This window comes from Acipenser ruthenus, chromosome 23, assembly GCF_902713425.1.
Source record: "Acipenser ruthenus chromosome 23, fAciRut3.2 maternal haplotype, whole genome shotgun sequence".
Lineage (NCBI taxonomy): Eukaryota > Metazoa > Chordata > Actinopteri > Acipenseriformes > Acipenseridae > Acipenser > Acipenser ruthenus.
Window position 1 is genome coordinate 28,564,866 of NC_081211.1, and position 18,891 is coordinate 28,583,756.

At 44.2% G+C, this 18,891-nt stretch overlaps 1 protein-coding gene across 4 annotated transcripts in view; it reads left to right on the plus strand.

Moving 5' to 3' along the window:
• Positions 1–18,891, plus strand: part of LOC117973663 (E3 ubiquitin-protein ligase NEURL1B-like) — a 52,449-nt gene that overhangs the window by 18,651 nt on the left and 14,907 nt on the right. For 2 of the 4 annotated variants that reach the window (XM_058997135.1, XM_058997137.1), the window contains exon 1: positions 17,939–18,198. The exons of the other annotated variants lie outside the window; for them this stretch is intronic. In XM_058997135.1, the coding sequence (XP_058853118.1) occupies positions 18,168–18,198 (31 nt within the window). In that variant the 5' untranslated portion in view covers positions 17,939–18,167. Of the gene's footprint in view, positions 1–17,938; positions 18,199–18,891 lie in introns of those variants that run through there. 4 annotated transcript variants of the gene reach the window in all.

Sequence of the window (18,891 nt, forward strand, 5' to 3'; positions counted from 1 at the left end):
AAGTTTATTGCTGCAAATGTCATACGTTTGGAAAAACAATAAGCATTAATGAGGAGACCAGGACGGCAATTATTCTGTGTGTTCAGCGCAAGAGAGAGAGGAGAAGCCAATGACATTTAGAGTGTCCTACTTAACCAGGCATTTCATTAGCAGGGATTTGACTTTCCAACACAGAATTGGAGTCGCAGTGTAGTTGTCGCTGTATTCCTGCCATTTTAGAAATAGCTGTTGCCTTTTTAAACGTGTTGAAATATCAAGTTTATTTCCCGTAAAATCCATTCGGTACAAAGCATGTGCACGACAAATCTTAACTTCAATCATACATTTTAAATGTAAAACTTCAAAGATTTGGCTGGTGCTGTTACCATGACCACGGTGCGATGGAGTGACACACATGCTGAAACATCTGCGTACCTGCGTTTCTTTGTAAAGGCAGCGATGCCCTTTCGGGAAGTACCAGATTATGGAGTTTGTAAACTGCGGACGAAGGGGGTTCTTTTGAAAGGGTTTGCAGTGACTCATAAAGAGGAGGCAGGGTTCATGCATGTGACAGATGTTTCCCAGAGTTCTTATATGTAAGATATATCATGTGCCGGTGCACTGAGGCAGCAGCATGACTGCCAAGCCTGACTGCTTCAAAGGGGTTGGATGGCACATATGACTCCACTGCAGGGAAGGTCACGTGGAGTTATCCAAAAAATGCCATCTGCTGAAAACCTTTCAATCACTCCAGTGTTCACAAGGCAAGCGATATTTTATTGTGTTGCAGGTTATCCCTTATAAAAGTTTACCCTGGTTTATTATTCTTTACAATGCTTAACGATTCTTTCACTAGGCTTTATTACACTTTCCGATGCTTTCACTATGGTAAACTTCAATAAGAGATGTGCTGTAGGAGCTGTCTGATGGTATCTTTAAGAGCATGCCGGGGGGGCAGACGTGAAATCAGTTTGGTTTTATCCTACATATGACACTGACAGTCAATCAGTTGCTATTTTTTCTCCAAGCATGCTTCCATCAATGAAGATGGCGGGAGATGGGAAGAGCCCATGCTGCCAAGCATTCCTCCATCAATGAAGATGGCGGGAGATGGGAAGCGCCCATGCTCTCCAAGCATGCTTCCATCAATGAAGATAGCGGGAGATGGGAAGAGCCCATGCTGTCCAAGCATGCCTCCATCAATGAAGATGGCGGGAGATGGGAAGAGCCCATGCTGTCCAAGCATGCCTTCATCAATGAAGATGGCGGGAGATGGGAAAAGCCCATGCTCTCCAAGCATGCCTCCATCAACGAAGATGGCGGGAGATGGGAAGAGCCCATGCTCTCCAAGCATGCCTCCATCAATGAAGATGGCGGAAGATGGGAAGCGCCCATGCTCTCCAAGCATGCCTCCATCAATGAAGATGGCGGAAGATGGGAAGCGCCCATGCTCTCCAAGCATGCCTCCATCAATGAAGATGGCGGAAGATGGCTCTCCAACCATGCCTCCATTCATCAGTGCAGTCGATTTGCACGCTTAGCAGATTCCAGATGCAACATCCATCAGGTTAATTCGACCAGTGTATTCAGAGAGCCAATCGTCTCAGTCTCCATATGTATGGGCTGTGATGTACTGTTCATACTGGTATCAGTGTTCAATTTACTGCAATTAATCTGACCACCGCTGCCCTAAAACTGTCATGGATCTCTTAACATTTCTATCGGGTCTTATAGATCAACAGTAAAATACAGGAAAGAGAAAAAAAGTAATTTATAGTTTTTATTTTCTTAATAGTGCATATACTGGCCAACTTATTCAAACAGATCCACTATCCTAATTTAAACCATTATTCAAGTGGACAGTATTTATGTGTGACTTCTAATCTCGGGACACTTCTCCACAGCAAAACATAAACTGTGTTAATGAAGCCGTGCTGTACGGAGTTATTCCGTTCTGGGTGTTTGCTTTAAAATTCTTGCCCTTATTCTGCTTTCTGGCAACAAAGAAATGAAGCCTGCTGGCTGACTGTGAAGTTATTCCAGTGCTCTGCGCTGAATTGTGACGTGAAGTGAGATTCTGGGGGTGCTAATGTGGGAGAATGAATTGTTGCCGCTGTTGTTTTAGCTTGCGGTGCTTCCAATGCTAATGGTAATGGAAGGTAATCAGCAAAACCTTCAGCAGTGTGGAGTAGTGGTTAGGGCTCTAGACTCTTGACCGGAGGATCGTGGGTTCAATCCGGGGGACACTGCTGCTGTACCCTTGAGCAAGGTACTTTACCTAGATTGCTCCAGTAAACCCAACTGTATAAATGGGTAATTGTATGTAAAAATAATGTGATATCTTGTAAGTCGCCCTGGATAAGGGCGTCTACTAAGAAATAAATAATAAAAAACCATGTACTGGAGCTTCTGCACCCCACTGCTTTTCTTAATGCTGAAAGAAGGGAGTAAAACGTGAACAATCTAAAGGTTCACATTCCTGCTTGCACCCTTTGCTTCTCTGCAGTCTGCAGTGTTTACAAATTAGCCAAACTGTTTTCTTACAGTTCTCTGTGTTCAACATCTTCCCCGGTGGTCACTGAGTTAGACAATTTGCCAGGATTAGTTTTATATTATTCTTAGTTCTTGCAGCTTATCTCTGAATCTCTTGGCTAACTGGTCTGAATCTGAAATGCTTTCCCAAGTCTGCCCTGTTCCAGTTGCCTGTTTCTGTGACCTTCTGTCGTCAGAGGCTTCCGTGGACTGTGGCAGTGAGCTACTCAAAACCACTACTATCCACACTGCAGCCCAGCACTCTAACCACTGAGTCACTCAAACCCACTGCCTTCCACACTGCAGTCCAACACTCTTAACCACTGAGCTACTCAAACCCACTGCCTTCCACACTGCAGCCCAGCACTCTAACCACTGAGCTACTCAAACCCACAACCATCCACACTGCAGCCTAGCTCTGTCTTTAAACAACCCAATCTCTCTTTAAACATATTTAAACGAAAAAAAACGAATGAATACAAGACCTTTTTCAATGAATAAAAACTAGAGCTCAAATAAAATGTGATGATTAAAAGAGTCCCAGAGGGCTTGTCATCTCTTCTGTGAATAGGGGCTTGTTACACTGTCCAGTATGAAGGGGTGTTGAGGTAATCCCTCGATAGGAGCTGTGTAAATACAGTGTTGGTGGATGGACGCTGGGATTCCTGTAATAAGTTTCTCGGAGTCACTCCTATCCCACGCCCCGCGTACAGACTGCTTACAGAAACACAGGAAGCCAGATCAAATACAAAAATAGGGATCCCAAAGAAAGAAAAATAAACCGAGTCATATTTCTATAGCACAAAACCGCAAGAAACATTCTTTAATGAAATCTGGTTGCAATCATATCCGAGTCTTGATGTTCCCTATGGGGCTCGGGTGGGCTGTTCATCTTACAGTGTGTAATCCTGAGCTTCCCAGTGTAGAAACGCTTCCTCTACAGCGCTATCAGGACCCTTCGGAGTTTATTGAACAAGACACTTTATATGTCAGCATTTCAGTCTACTGCAAGAGCAGCAGCCAGTGTTGTGTGGTGCCCTGCCGTTTCGGGTCCTGTCGCTGAGATGAGAGCAGGTTAAAAGCTCTAAAACCACGAAGTGCAGATGAGCCCGACTCTCTTGCATTGCGGTTAAGATGCTCGCTTGCACCGCCCAGCCTCCGTCCTGTTACACTAGACCAAGTCGCTGCTTTTGTTTTTAACCCAGCTTCTTGCGCAGTGCTAACAAACTGTTTTTTCACTCCCTTGCAGGCTGGATTTCACCATAACTAGCTTAGCTGCCATTCTCGTTGACAAGCTTGAACCTGTCTGTGAACAACTAGAGATTGCATTATCACCTGTGAACAGTACAACAGATAGGCTGTTCAGACAGAGGTACAAATAGTACTGCAGGTTAAATTAAAAGGAATGTCAGTTCCACTCTAGGGTTAACAGGTACATTAAAACAGGTATGTAGAAATACTGAAAGAAACTAGCAGAAATCGAGTAACACTTTAAAACAGTGCCTGCAAATTCATCATGAATCCCGTCTGAATACCACAGGAATAACCCCCAAATAGTTCTGAAGCAATTCATTCTGAATTTAGCCCTGTTCATTTATGTGGATTTAATGACCCATATTCATTGCCTGACCCAATGTTTTTCTGAGACACACTAAACTCAATTGAATTATCAGTCAATACCTCATACATGTTTCCTGAGGCATGAGACAGCCATGGCAATGCTGCCGGTATGACTATAGTTCTCAGCCAAGGTCTTTACTGCCCTTGCATCCTGTCAACACAAACAGCATTGAAACCACTGAAACAAAACTGTTTTGTTTTGTGCTTAAATTAGCAACCCCGTGCCTCCCCAAGCCCACTTCACCCCCTTACGAGACAGGGCAGGGGTACGGTACTCTTGGGACAGCGTTATTTCCAGCATGACGGACACACCCTCAGATAGACGGGTGTTCTTGAATTGATCCCTTTCTTTCTGTTTGCCTTTGTGCTTGTGAGCTTCTGTAAACATGGATAAAACTCTCAGGGCCAGGACCTCTGTACTTGACACCAATACTGGCTTTACAGTTGGTACACAGCTGTTTTCTATGATTCTTTCTTATTCCAAGTTGTTGTCTAGGAAAAAAAATAACTGTTTCACTGCCTTATTGTCTAAACAATGGCAATATCTTTTTAATATATCCATGTACTTCATGTTTACAAACTAGACCATCAGAGAGGCCGCACATGCTCAGACTGACCTTCCAATCAGCAGGCCTGGAAATGATGACATCACAGAGGTTTCCTAAATACAGGTTAGCCCGTGATTTCGCCATTAACTTTCTGGGCCGTCTGTAACAAAAATGGATGCATAATTATAGCCCAGAATGCATCTTAAGTTAAAATACATGTTAAAAAAATATGTGCTGTATAACATCGACATTGTTTCTGCTAGCAGCTTGGTGAACATTTCTAAGTGTTAAATTTGCAGCTGATTTAACATGAACACGCATTTCTACCTCAAGTGGGAATCAGTGGCCAACCCTGATCCACATAAGGACATAGTTTCAGTAAACAACCAATTATTAACAAGCGCAGTAACTTATTTTTTTTTTAATCCCCTTTACATTTCATTCTTAGACCCCCCCATGACCCTGATGGGCTCCAATCCCATCTCCCGGCTTCATTCCGGTCCTTCTCACATCCTGATTTATCATGGCACTTGAAGCTAACATCCAGGCCATACAAGGCAGACTGTTCTGCAGATTACGGTGCTGCAAACACAGTTTTACTCCCCATTTCAGTTTGTGCTTCAGCTTAATTTACGGTTTCTTCTGGATCAATCTCTTGCCTATGTTTGGTGCACAGCAGCCATAAGCTTCACAACTCAATTGAATCCCTGAAGTAGGTGACCCTCGTCCTCTTCTGTGATGCTAACAGGCCTCCTCTCGCTGTCTGGTACTTAAACCGTACTCCCAGGATTCGTCTCTGTGCATATGCCCAGTGAATACACTTCTGTGCATTTCAGGGTCGCTAGCACCAGCTTCCACATTGCACCAGCTGGGTTTTATAAGACTGGCAATTACAAGACTGTTGCGTTTTTATTTTAACAGTTGTTCAAAAGCGAAGCTAAACCTTATGTTCACATTGACTGGGTTAGTCAAGCTGTTCATTGAGGTCAGTGAGCTAATCTTGTGATACTATATCAATTCTGAGAATAATTGTGAAAAGGACCCATATTGTCTTGTGTTCTGCAATGACATTGGCAGGTCGTTACGTTAAGTGATTGGAATTTGTTTTCATGCATAGTAATGCTGGTGTAAAAAGAGGGACTTTTTTTTGACCACACTGTGGTATTGAAATGCCTCTGCTGGGACGTCCCAGCTCTGTTGCAGCCTCACAGGATGCACGTGGATTGTTTGCAACTCTATGGAACAATAAATTGAATTCGCCCACGTCATACACCTGACACGTCCAGGCTTGTTTCCTGAGTTTAGACATAAAGAAAATCAGACATCAAGAGGAGGCTGTGTGGTAGAGGAGGCTGTGTGGTCCAGTGGTTAAAGAAAAGGGCTTCTAACCAGGACTTCCTTTGTTCAAATCCCACCTCGGCCACTGACTCATTGTGTGACCCTGAGCAAGTCACTTAACCTCCTTGTGCTCCGTCTTTCGGGTGAGACGTAATCACTCTGCAGCTGATGCATAGTTCACACACCCTAGTCTCTGTAAGTTGCCTTGGATAAAGGCGTCTGCTAAATAAACAAATAATAATAACAATAATAATAATAATAATAATAATAATAATAATAATAATAATAAGTTGTGGTGTGGGCTCTCAGGGGGGCCTGGTGCAGCTTCAGTGCACAAAAGGGATCAGACGAGTCATGCCAAAATCATTCAAGGGATCTGTCCAAACCAGACAGTCCTGTTTAATATCAGAGCAAAGCCATTTCACATGTACAGCAAGAGTCCAGCTACTAAACCAAGCTCAGGCATATTTATTGTAGAAAGAGAGCCGAGAGTAAATAGCTAATTACGTGAATAATAATAATAAAAAAAATAGCTCAAATAAGGGGGAACACTGTAAAGTAGACAAACGTTTTGGAAAGTGCCGTCACCAGCAGGTTTATTTCTGGCTTTAACTCCGAATTTATGATTTTTTGAATTCATTAAATATAAATGCTCCTATACCAAACTAGATGAAGTCAACCATTTCAAGGAGCTGACTATAGCAATGGTTTGAATTCCAGTGTTGAATTCTGTTAATGCCGGATGCTAGAGGTGTGCTGATTCTCATATCAGTTTGTACAAAATAAAATTAGGAAGCCAGGCAGAAAACAAATTCACGGCTAAAGACAAACTTCAATTTAAAAATATCAGTGGGCTTTAACATTGAAAACAACCTGGAAAATAAAACTCCAGCAAAAACTAAATATTGACCTCTTAAAGGAAATCATGTTTCTCTGTATTTAAAACAAAAAAGGGCTTCAAATCACCAAAAGGCCATTCATTTTAAATCCCAGCCAATCTTCATCTGAATGAATTGTGAATGTTATGGTTAGATGAGCTCACACTGAAAGCATGGTCAGTTGTGAAGTAACTCTCTTCTTTTCAAATCGAAGAGGGGAGGGGTCCAGGTGGTGGAGCCTCAGGTGAAACGATATCGATCTCCACCGAGAGAACGTAAAGATCCGTCATTCTTCCACGGGTCGGGGAAGTGAAAAGTATTCCTGTGTGACTGATGAGAATGTGACGGTCTTCGCTGTGAACATTCCCTTTTTAAGACTCATTCGTTTTGGGGCTGTCACAGGGGGAGATGGCTTGGTTAAACACAAAACAGCCAGTCTAATGTCAGCTCTTTTTGGCAGCGTTGCTAAGGAATAATGTTTCCACAGCCAAAAAAATGGAAGGTTTGGATCTCTATACAAATTGTGAGATAGCACGGTTGTTTATAAGAGTCTGTCATGATTTTGAGAGCTCATACTACATGGATACATACCTCACCAGCACACTGAGTCACCATCTGTCTGGGGCTGTTAAAAACACATTGTGTACAGTGAATGCTGTAAAACACATGAACACAGCAGGGTGAAACGGCTACGTCACAGCACCTGCTTCGAAGCTGAGCACTGGAACTTTCTGGAATCAAATCTTTGTCGAAAGATCTAACTATATATTAAAGTGTTTGTTAAAAACAGAAAACAGCGCAGCCCTTCACACTTACAGCTGAGGGTGTGACAGATGAAGCATAGTTGCTGTACAATACAAGGGCCCGAATATCCCCAACGTGATTCAGTTCTGTGGATCTTTTAATGTAGAATCAGTGGTACCAATCAGTGCACAGACCACAGCACACAGAACCACAGAACACAGAACCACAATACACAGAACATAGAACCACAGAACCACAGAACACAGAACCACAGTACACAGAACTACAGAACACAGTACTCAGAACACAGTACAAAGAACACAGTACAAAGAACATAGAACACAGAACCACAGAACACAGAACCACAGTACACAGTACACAGAACCACAGTACACAGAACTACAGAACTGTACTGGCCTCGCTGAATGTAACTCGTATCCAACTATCCAGTCAGCTAAACACTCCTTTGACAAAGTCAACCTGTGGGGAAGGTGGTGCACCAATCTTCTGTGTCAGAAGCATAGATGGGGTCAAGATGAGAGGCGATTCAGGGTCCGACGACACGGGAACTAAAGGTCTTGCGTTTACTATGGCAGTGACCTCTGCCATAAGCGTGATTAGTACCTTGTGCGTTAGCTGAGGACGTCCGACCTGAAGGAGCATGGAATCCAGGATACGCCGTGCAATCCCAATCATCCGCTCCCATGTGCCACCCATATGCGATGAGTGTGGGGGATTGAACACCCAGGTACATCTCCGATCGCGGAGAAACTTCTCCACTCTTGTCTGGTCCGGGCTTGGAGAATCCAGCTTCATTTCCTTACAAGCACCGACGAAATTGTTACCGTAGTCTGATCGTAGCTGTTTGGCGGGACCTCTGATGGAGAAGAATCTTTGTAATGCATTTAGGATAGACATTGACCAGACATATCTTGGCGCATGACCTTGCACTAAAGCCTTCTCCACATACCTCTGTGCATTTGGATGTAACAGCTGGAGGGAACGGATCTTCTTCCTCCCTGCCATGCTCTGAGGGAGGAAGAGGAGGTTTTGAAACCCATGGAGCTGGTCCAGGATGTAGAGCTGCAAGGTGCCGGTCACTATTGCACTCAGAGCACGTGACAGTTACTTTGCAGTTTCTTGCTTGGTGTTCAGTTGAACCACAGCAGCGGTAGCAGAGAGATCTCTCTTTCAGGAATTGCTTGCGATCTTCTAACGACATACTTCTGAAGCCCCTGCATTTCTTCAACGGGTGAGGTTTTCTGTGGATTGGACACTGTCTATCAGGATCTCCTTTTGTTTTTTCTCCATTGTCTGTGTTCGGAGGTGTACGTGGAGAAGACACATCGGTTTTGTGGAAGGACACAGGCGCGTGCGCATTGCTGTGACTTCTGGGTAACTGCTCTCTCTTACCAGGGGGAGTAGGGGGTGAGGAGAAGTCGAAGCTGGGGTCATTTCATGCTTTAGCCTCGCTGTGCACAAAACTTGAGAAGAAGGAGAAGGGTGGAAAGGCGACGAGGTGTTCCTGCTTATACCTTGACCCTTGTGTCCTCCACTTTTCCTGTAGGCTATAAGGCAACTTCTCCACAATGGGATTCACTCCTCTGGCTGTGTCCAGATACGTTAGGCCGGGTAGGTACCCATCCTGCTTCGCCGCCTCTAGCTCCAGCAACATGTCTCCGAGCTCGCGAAGCCTCTGGTGGTTTTTATTGGATATCTTAGGGAAGTTTCCTATCTTTGTGAACAGGGCTTTCTCGATAGCTTCTGGTGAACCATAAGACTCCTCTAACCTCTCCCAAATCATCTTCAGTCCAGTAGGTGGATATCTAACGTTGACTGACTTAATCCTTCGTGCATGTTCTGCCGACTCCTTTCCAAGCCACTTGATGAGCAAGTCGAGCTCTTCTCCCGCGGTCAGCTTCAAATCTTCAATGGCATTGAGAAAGGATGACTTCCAAGCTTGGTAGTTCTCTGGCTGATCGTCAGATTTGGTAAGCCCTGAAGACACGAGCTGGCTCCGAGCTAGATATTTGGCGAGCTCAGATGTGGCTGAATTGTCCCTTAAATGAGCCCGATCGGTGGCTCTGTATGGCGATTGGTCGTTAGGGTAGGGAGAGCTACGCTGCAATTCTGGCTTCACTCTCCAACTGTGCCGCGTGGCATCGTTTGCTGGATGCGGTGGTGATGACGTGGCCTTTTCTAGACTGGTACATGGGGGAATGTGTCTACCTGTGAGATGTTGCTTGGATCCCCGTCTCTCTCCTGAGGTGCCTGATTGCTGGCACTGACGTCAGGGTGACGCCTCACGTACTCACGGGTGCGCTGTTGTGGGCTCTGTGATGGAGGCTTGAGGACGACTTTATTTTCCTCTTCTGCCATTTCAAATTCTGCAGCTGCTGCCTCCATCACCGTTGCTTCGACTTGTGCGGCTTCAGCTTCTTTCTCTTGCTGCAATGCTTCCAGAGTTGCTTCGAGACTAGCCTTCTCTACTTTCATTTCAATCTCTCTTCTAGAATAAGCGGCTCTTGCTCGAGCTGCTGCAGCCCTAGCGCTCGTCTTAATTACTTCTGCGCTGGTCCTTGACACAGCAGCTAACGCCTTCCATCTTAATGGCTAAACTTGACCGGAGGAGAGCGTAGTATTGTCTGTCTGGCGTGCTTGTCTGAGGATGACATTATTGGCCTTGGTGTCATAAATGACGTTGCAGTCAGAATCCAGCGTCTCTTTTGATAGCTCTTGCTCAGAAGCTATCTTTTCACTGTACTGGCCTCGTTGAATGTAACTCGTATCCAACTATCCAGTCACCTAAACACTCATTCAAATGATTCTCCAAGAGACAGGGTGTATCTTTAGAGGCTTTACTTGAATAAAAGTGTGAAACTGCAAATACAAATCACAAATGCGTACTCATGTAAGTATTCATTCTCACAACAATGTAAGTAATATTCACATGACGCTGCCTAAGTGCAGTAAATTAACAGCATGAACTACACATAAAACAGATGAGTATAAGGTAAGTATTGCAGTAGCTACGAATAACTAGTACTAAATAGCTAGCTAGCTAACTAGCTGCTTATCCAATGCAGCTTACATGCTAAATAACATCAATGAAAAACATCTTAAAAACATGTCAAAAATAATGACTTAATTCAGTAATAATATGTTAATATCAATGATATCTGTGTAAATAATAAACGTACTTACAGATATTGCTCTCTTAAGAACTACGCAGTGAGGATGACGCAGGATTGTTGCCAAGCATTGCACAACACTAGCCTCATGTATAAACTGTAAGTGTCCAAACCTCTAGGTTCTCACTTCCTATAACCTAACATAACACAGGAAGTAGTTGCTTTACTGGAGAATAATGAGAATTACCACTAGGTGGCACTAAACATAAAGCGAGTCCAGAACAAGAACACAGTACATAGAACACAGTACAAAGAACATAGAACACAGAACACAGAACACAGAACCACAGAACACAGTACAGTACCTTCTTGCAAAAGAAAAAAAAGAAACAAGAATCATGTGATTCCTTGTGTTCTTGTTGTTGCGTCTGTCTGGACTTCTCGAAATCTGCAAACAAAGAGAGAATTCTGAGTCTAACAGCATGGGCTGTTTTTATCTTCTGGCCTAGGGGATGCCCTGTTTGTGTTCTGTCAGCCTTGAACATGATCATACCCTATCCAAGCGTGTTAACCCCTTCAATTGAGGGACCACGATCAAACACATATCATAGACCTCTTGGTGTCTTCAGAGGACCGTAAGCCTTCAGCTCTTCTATAAATACTGCGGCAAAAGTTGAAAAAAGATTCAGAGGTAAGACTGTACGAAATGAAGTCAGGAAGACGAAAGTTTCAACCAATGCCTTCTAGCCAAAACGTTTGTGTGCTTGACATAGCTTCTTACAGTTTTCCCTTACAATTCTGATTGGGGGTGTTGAAGTCTGCCTAGCTTGAAGAAGGTTTGTGGATTGCATGTTAAAGAGGTGCTGTGTCCTCCAGGACGTTCTGTCAGCTTCAGAAAGAAATATCTGTACCCTGAGTGATCACTGAATTGTTGGCATAGTGCAGTGTAAGGCCTAATCTCAAACCGCAGCCCAGAGTTCAAACGTTCCCTGTCTGGATCAGAGGCCAGACAAACGCAACGAATCACAAGGCTTTCCGCATGTTCATCAGCATACAGACTGCTGCTTTATATCCACTGCTAACACTTCCACAGAGCGCTTCTCTTACAATTACAAATGAGCTTCATTGCGTCAGCAACCAAGAATTGCATCACAGAGCATTGTTTTGTCCATGTTGATGTCTTTGATGTGGGGATTGTAATGCATCTGTGTGCTGTGTGCATGTTGGTTCTTTCTTTCTTTCTTTCTTTCTTTCTTTCTCTTTCTTTTTTTATATTTCCATCTTGCCACAAAGGCACCTGCAGAGGACCAATCGTACATATTGCAATCCACAGTTCTCTCATTCTCTCCACATTTGGTTTAAACAGAGGATCATATTATTCTGTTCTGTGCTTTTGCAGATAAAGAGAAGCTGTGGTATTAAGAACTGCACTGATTGCACCACATAACCCAATGCAGATCCCAAACAACAAAGTATTTCAAGTAAAAAATAAAAAAAAAAGTATTATGAATTAGTATGCAGTTGTTTATCTCAGGCCTCCTAGATTTCCCAGCCAGTGTGCTAATATGATAACAATGAGGCAGCCTGAAACAGTAAATAATAGGTCTATTCTTTATGCTGTTGAGAACGGTGTTTATCAAGGGGGTCGGGGGTCACATTTAACATGCATTTCATTATCAGAGCATTTCGAGATCGTTTTCAAACACACTATCACAAACAAGTTACTTCTACTTCTGTATAGAAGGGCTTACTCAGAGGCAAGGCCGCAGGCTACTCGCTTACTGAATGAAGTTCTTCAGAGATTCGTAGCTGACTAATAATCACTGTTTTCATTTCAAAGTTGTTTTGTTTTTTTTCCCTGCTGGCCGTAGATGTCTCAGGGAGCCAACTTTATATAATAGAGTATTTAGATACTCTCAGAGAGCCGGCATTAGATGTCATGTGAACGACCTCAGTGTCTTTAACCCTGTAATGGGATTATATAGCACTAACTGCATTAGTCCATTTTCCACACGCTGGTTTTAGGATAAACCCATGCAAAAATCACATTTTTGGGATGATCTGAGTTGGGTGCCAAATCTGAAGGTGTTAAATAAAATAAAAATAAAAAACTCCTCAGTAGCACCAGCAGGGAGGCGGTAGAGCTGAACGATGTGCAGTGCCCAGCTGTGCGTCCCGTTAAGAAGCTGGAGGTGCCCCATCGTGAGGGCAGCATGTTCCTGAAGAGCGGCCCGTATCAGCAGCCGGAAGGTGACAGCGACTCTGCAGTGTGCCACTTAGCTCAAGTTCCTGGAATGATGCCTGCTCTCTTCCTGTTTCTCAGCCACTGACACACCGAACAGAGATTCCATTATCACAAGAAGGGGAGCCGCGCAGGGCAGGCTATCACAGACACCCTCGCTCCCTCCCCGCATTCCTTCTCCCTGAGGTCTTCAGGGCTTTTTAAAAATGATTTTTTTGAAGATATTGACACAGGGTAGCCCCTCCGAGTGAGCATGTCACTCTCCACAAAGCAGCCTCCCCCCCCAGGCGAGGGGAGCCAGGGATGCAAGCTCAATCCACTCCACTCTCCTCTAACATGGAGCTTGGGGCCGGCATGTGCACAAGGCTGTCCCCTCACAAACAGCTGTGGCTCAGTGAAGGGAGCCGCTCCTGGATGCTGCTCTGGGTGTTGGTGGATGAGAAATCTCTAGAGGATAGGGTTCAGATTCACTAGGCATTGCATCACTGTTCACTGAAAGGAAAATAAAACTGTGTTACTAAACATTTTGACTCTACGCATAAAACAGAGTTAGGTTAGTGCTAAGTGGTTACTAGATTTGCACTGAAACACTACAGCCGATTTCATTTAAAAAATAATACTTTATGTGCCTCAGCTCTAACCACTAGACCACACTGCCTCCCAGTGCCTCAACTCCATCCACTATTCCTCACCACCTCCCAGTCCCTCAGCTCTAACCACTAAACCACACTGCCTCCCAGTCCCTCAGCTCTAACCACTAAACCAGCCCTTCAACTCTAACCACTAAACCACACTGCCTGCCAGCCCCTCAGCTCTAACCATGATTCCTCACCACCTCCCAGTCCCTTATCTCTAACCACTAAACCACACTGCCTCCAAGTCCCTCAGCTCTAACCACTAAACCAGTCCCTCAACTCTAACCACTATTCCACACTGCCTCCCAGTCCCTCAGCTCTAACCACTATTCCTCACCACCTCCCAGTCCCTCAGCTCTAACCACTATTCCTCACCACCTCCCAGTCCCTCAGCTCTAACCACTATTGCTCACCACCTCCCAGTTCCTCAGCTCTTACCGTTAGGTGACAGCTCCTCCATGTCTCAAGGAGCTGTTTAAATGTGCTCCCGGATGATGAGACTGATGTCCGTTGCCAAGTCGGACGGGCAGGAAACAGATTGAGAGGATCCCTGTGGTCAAGGCTGTGGGGAGGGGAGGATTTCCGAGCCGAGTCTGAGTCCCAGTACGCCCGGTGCTCTGCACACATCAAGGCCTTGATTGCGTTAGGTGGGCTCTGTATTAAACAGACTCACAACAAACACCAGCACCCGCTGAAACCCCGAGGAAAGCAGTTAGACTGACCCTGGAATTGCATTGTAATGACATCTTGTGCTGGAGCTTGTGAGCAGTGCTCTCCAGTGTAGCTCGGGCACTGTAGTTAGAGAGCAGCGGCACTGCAGTCACATGACCATTGATCTGCAGTCTAACTTCACTCGGCTGTCATGAGTACCATTTTACTGCAAACTTGAAAAGAGTTTTTTTGTAAACCCTACATTACACAGACTGGACTTTTTTTTTTTTTTTTTTTTTTTGCTTCCTGGAGTTTTACAATAACTGTAAATGACGTCTGTGTGACTATATTTATCTATGAGAGAAATGACATCTCCCTGATTAATGAATCTGTACAGTGAAACACGATACAGCCTGATTATGTTCTGGTATTGTTGTCCTCATGCCCCCAAGATCTCACTCACCCACTCAGTGTGCTTCGGCCCCAGCACCTCACTTCCTTGTAAACCACACGCTTTCCAATACCCTCTACCCCTGCCAATGGATTCGTATTGCTTGATGAACCAACCCGAGCATTTCGCTGTTGTTTCCATTGGGACTGAGTGGCGGAGGAGAATGCTTTAAAGTTAGACACTTCGGTTTCCTGTCCATCAGGGACCGCAATTAAATAGCTTCTTGAGACACTGAGGAGCAGTAAGAGCTGAGAGACTGGGAGGCAGTGTGGAATAGTGGTTAGAGCTGAGGTTACTGGGAGGCAGTGTGGAATAGTGGTTAGAGCTGAGGTTACTGGGAGGCAGTGTGGAATAGTGGTTAGAGCTGAGGTTACTGGGAGGCAGTGTGGAATAGTGGTTAGAGCTGAGGTTACTGGGAGGCAGTGTGGAATAGTGGTTAGAGCTGAGGTTACTGGGAGGCAGTGTGGAATAGTGGTTAGAGCTGAGGGACTGGGAGGCAGTGTGGAATAGTGGTTAGAGCTGAGGGACTGGGAGGCAGTGTGGAATAGTGGTTAGAGCTGAGGGACTGGGAGGCAGTGTGGAATAGTGGTTAGAGCTGAGTGACTGGGAGGCAGTGTGGAATAGTGGTTAAAGCTGAGGGACTGGGAGGCAGTGTGGAATAGTGGTTAGAGCTGAGGGACTGGGAGGCAGTGTGGAATAGTGGTTAAAGCTGAGGAACTTGGAGGCAGTGTGGAATAGTGGTTAGAGCTGAGGGACTGGGAGGCAGTGTGGAATAGTGGTTAGAGCTGAGGGACTGGGAGGCAGTGTGGAATAGTGGTTAGAGCTGAGAGACTGGGAGGCAGTGTGGAATAGTGGTTAAAGCTGAGGAACTTGGAGGCAGTGTGGAATAGTGGTTAAAGCTGAGGAACATGGAGGTCTGTATTTTCTGAGTTGTATTGTGCTGGGTATTCCAATGTACATACAGATACGTTTTCTTGGGGGGGGGGGGGGGGGGGGGTTATCCCTAGTAAAGATTTGTAAAATCATAGTGAAAGCATGGCAGTGCACAGGCAAGAACAGTAAATCAGTGATGATGGTAAAGCATTGTAAAAACGTGGTTAATCACGGATTGCAGAAGTGCAGCGTGCAGAAATGTTGATGGGGAAGAACGTTTTGAAGTCTGCAATATGCAAGAGAAGAATGGGTGCCTGAAGTGTCTCGTGTGCAGCATTTATGGGACAAAAAAAACAAGTCTGTCTACCATATGTCAGAGATGTGCCCTGCTGAAATGTGTCCCCAAAGATCAATCTGGCCTCTTTTCCATTCTCATAACAACTACCATCTTAGGAATCAGATTCCTATACAAGGAACAGACACTGTATTGTGAACAAGTAACATCTGCTGCGGTCGGGAGCTGATTGCTGCCATTCGTCCCTCCCTTGCTGGTTTTGGGTTGTACACTAGCGGCCTCGCCACTCGCGCACGTAGTGGCCAAGACAAACTTTAGATGATTACCGCAGTTTTGTAATCCACTCCACACCATGCCATACAGTTGCAAAGCTGTAGACGCTGCTCCGCAGTCATCTGTCTGAATTTAAAGCTGCAGGGTCCTACAAACAGCAGCAGCATTGCACATAAATAGCACCTTTCAGCACAAGTCTTCCCAAAACGCTGATCAGTTGTGTTCAGATTAACACTAATATGCATTAAAATTACACTCAGTTTAACAGTTCAGTCTTTTGTGCCAGCTTACCATTGGTTACTCTGTGTTCCAAAAGGTTCTGCTACTTGCTTCAGATGAAGGCTTTTTGTTATATCCCTTATAAAACTGTCCCATAGTTAAAGCATAGCAAAGTGTAATAAAACATGGTGAAAGCACAGGTGAGCATGGTAAAGCATAGGTAAGCATGGTAAATAACAGCAAGGTATGGTAAAACATATTAATAAACTTGGCAAACCATGTTAAACTGGGGTACATGCCAAGTATAACAATGGGGAAAAGCAATGCTAAAACATACCATGATAAAATACAGTGGAAACCTCTCATAGAGGTCTCAAGCTAAGCCTGATTCACCAAGCTCTTTACACCAAAATGCAATGTGAAAATCAAACTGTCGATATATATATATATATATATATATATATATATATATATATATATATATATATATATATATATATATATATATTTGAATCTATGACCCGTATGAAGTGTTTTGCAACATCGATGTAATTGGTGCAAATTGCATTTGGCGTCAGACTCAGACCTCATTTCTCTTGCTTTACAGGGGAATGAATTTCTTCTTCCAGCTTTTGATAACGACGTATGAAATATACAATTCGTTAAAACAATCGACCTTCAGACTGCTTTGAAACAGAACAGCCCCAAATTCAGTTTTACTGCACGCCTTCACGTGGGGAAAAAACACTGAAAACGGCATCTGTCTAGTAAATACACATTCCCATGCAAGCTAGTAAAGTTCAGATACATGGGACGCTGACAAAATCAAACCAGAATTTAGAAGTGATCGATCTGTCTAGTGACTGATCCGTCGGGGGTTAAAACGAAAGAAGAACAGTCTCATTATTACAGTGCCACTTGAGTACACTTTCACATCACTTGATTTTCATGCAGTATGAGCTATACACCAGACTGCTAGCCTGGACTGGAAAGCTCTGTCATGTACAACTGACCGAGAGTCTGTGTGGCTAATAGATCCCCATTGATGAGGAAGAAGTTGCTTGTGATTGTGCAAAAAGGGTTCTATTATTATTGTTGAGGTCATTGGCACCCTGCGTTGTCAGCGAGTCAGGTCATCAGTGGCTGTCAATGGCCGGTTTCAGTTTGACGTGGCTGAGGAATTAATGACCACAGATAAATGCACAATACTCACTACTGCATGTCGCTCCAGTTGTGTTAGCTACAAAAACAGAAAAAGAAAAAATATACCATACTGTGAACAACTATAGACGTGGTCTCGAGGTAGGGTAGTATACTGTATATGGAGCTCGAGAAGTCCATCTCAACTCACTACTGTAAGTTAACAAACAGTTGCAATCACTGCTGCCCAGTTTGCAATTGGCGCTGTAGCTTTAAACAGCGGCGGCGGCGAGACCGAGACGAGAGAGAGGGGGAGAGAGAGAGAGAGAGAGAGAGAGAGAGAGAGAGAGAGAGAGAGGGAGGGGGGGGGGCAATAAGGGGAGCTCACTGACAGCGAGCGCTACAGTAGACGAGATGAGCAGTAAGCGAGTGTGGAGATTCGGACCTGCGCGCTGCTAAACCAGGTCGCCTTGGAAGCATTGGAAACCATTATACAAATCATTTTGTATAGGCTACAGCATTTTATCCTCCTCAGAAAACTAGAGCGAATAAATAAATGGAAGCAAGACAGGGCTTTCTAATTGGAATTCACTTGTTCTCATTTGAGCAAAGAAAATAATGGGGAATACAGCACACAAACCGGTGTCAGGTATGGGCATTTTATTCATGCTTCATGTTGTGTGGCTGTCGTTTCGGATTTTATATATATATATATATATATATATATATATATATATATATATATATATATATATATATATATATATATATATGTTTTTATTTTTGCTGTGTGTATTTAAGACGGGGTTGCAATATTAACATGCGTTCAGTTGAAATGGCACATGCCACTATGCCTAACCTTTGCATGCTTTCTCTAAACGGTCTCTGTGTTTCTGGTAGCCCTAACACAGTCCCGTGTGGGGAGTATAACGGCTACCGAGCGGGTATAGGCAGGGGTAACTAGCAGATTAAGTGCATTCGCACAGTATAAATGACGGTTCAATACGGGACTGTGCTGAGGAGACGGTTCTTAACGGCGATAGAAAGTCATCTTTAGTCTTTCATAATAACTAGGGATAGGCTTGCGCTTGTAGGTGATCTATCTGTAAACTGGTTTATTGTGCGTTCGGTCCCGCTAGTTCACGTGTTTATTTATGTAATAAGTGTTCATGTAATATCCCAATCCTTGTATTGGCTATGCCGCCTCTTTTTCTTTTATCTCATTACCAACTGGCAACGGAGAATGGCAATGATGGCAGTAATAATGATTAGCAGTTATTACTGGCGTCGCCGAGATAACCAGTATAATGATGTGTAGGCTAGGTGTCCAGATAGCTGCTTT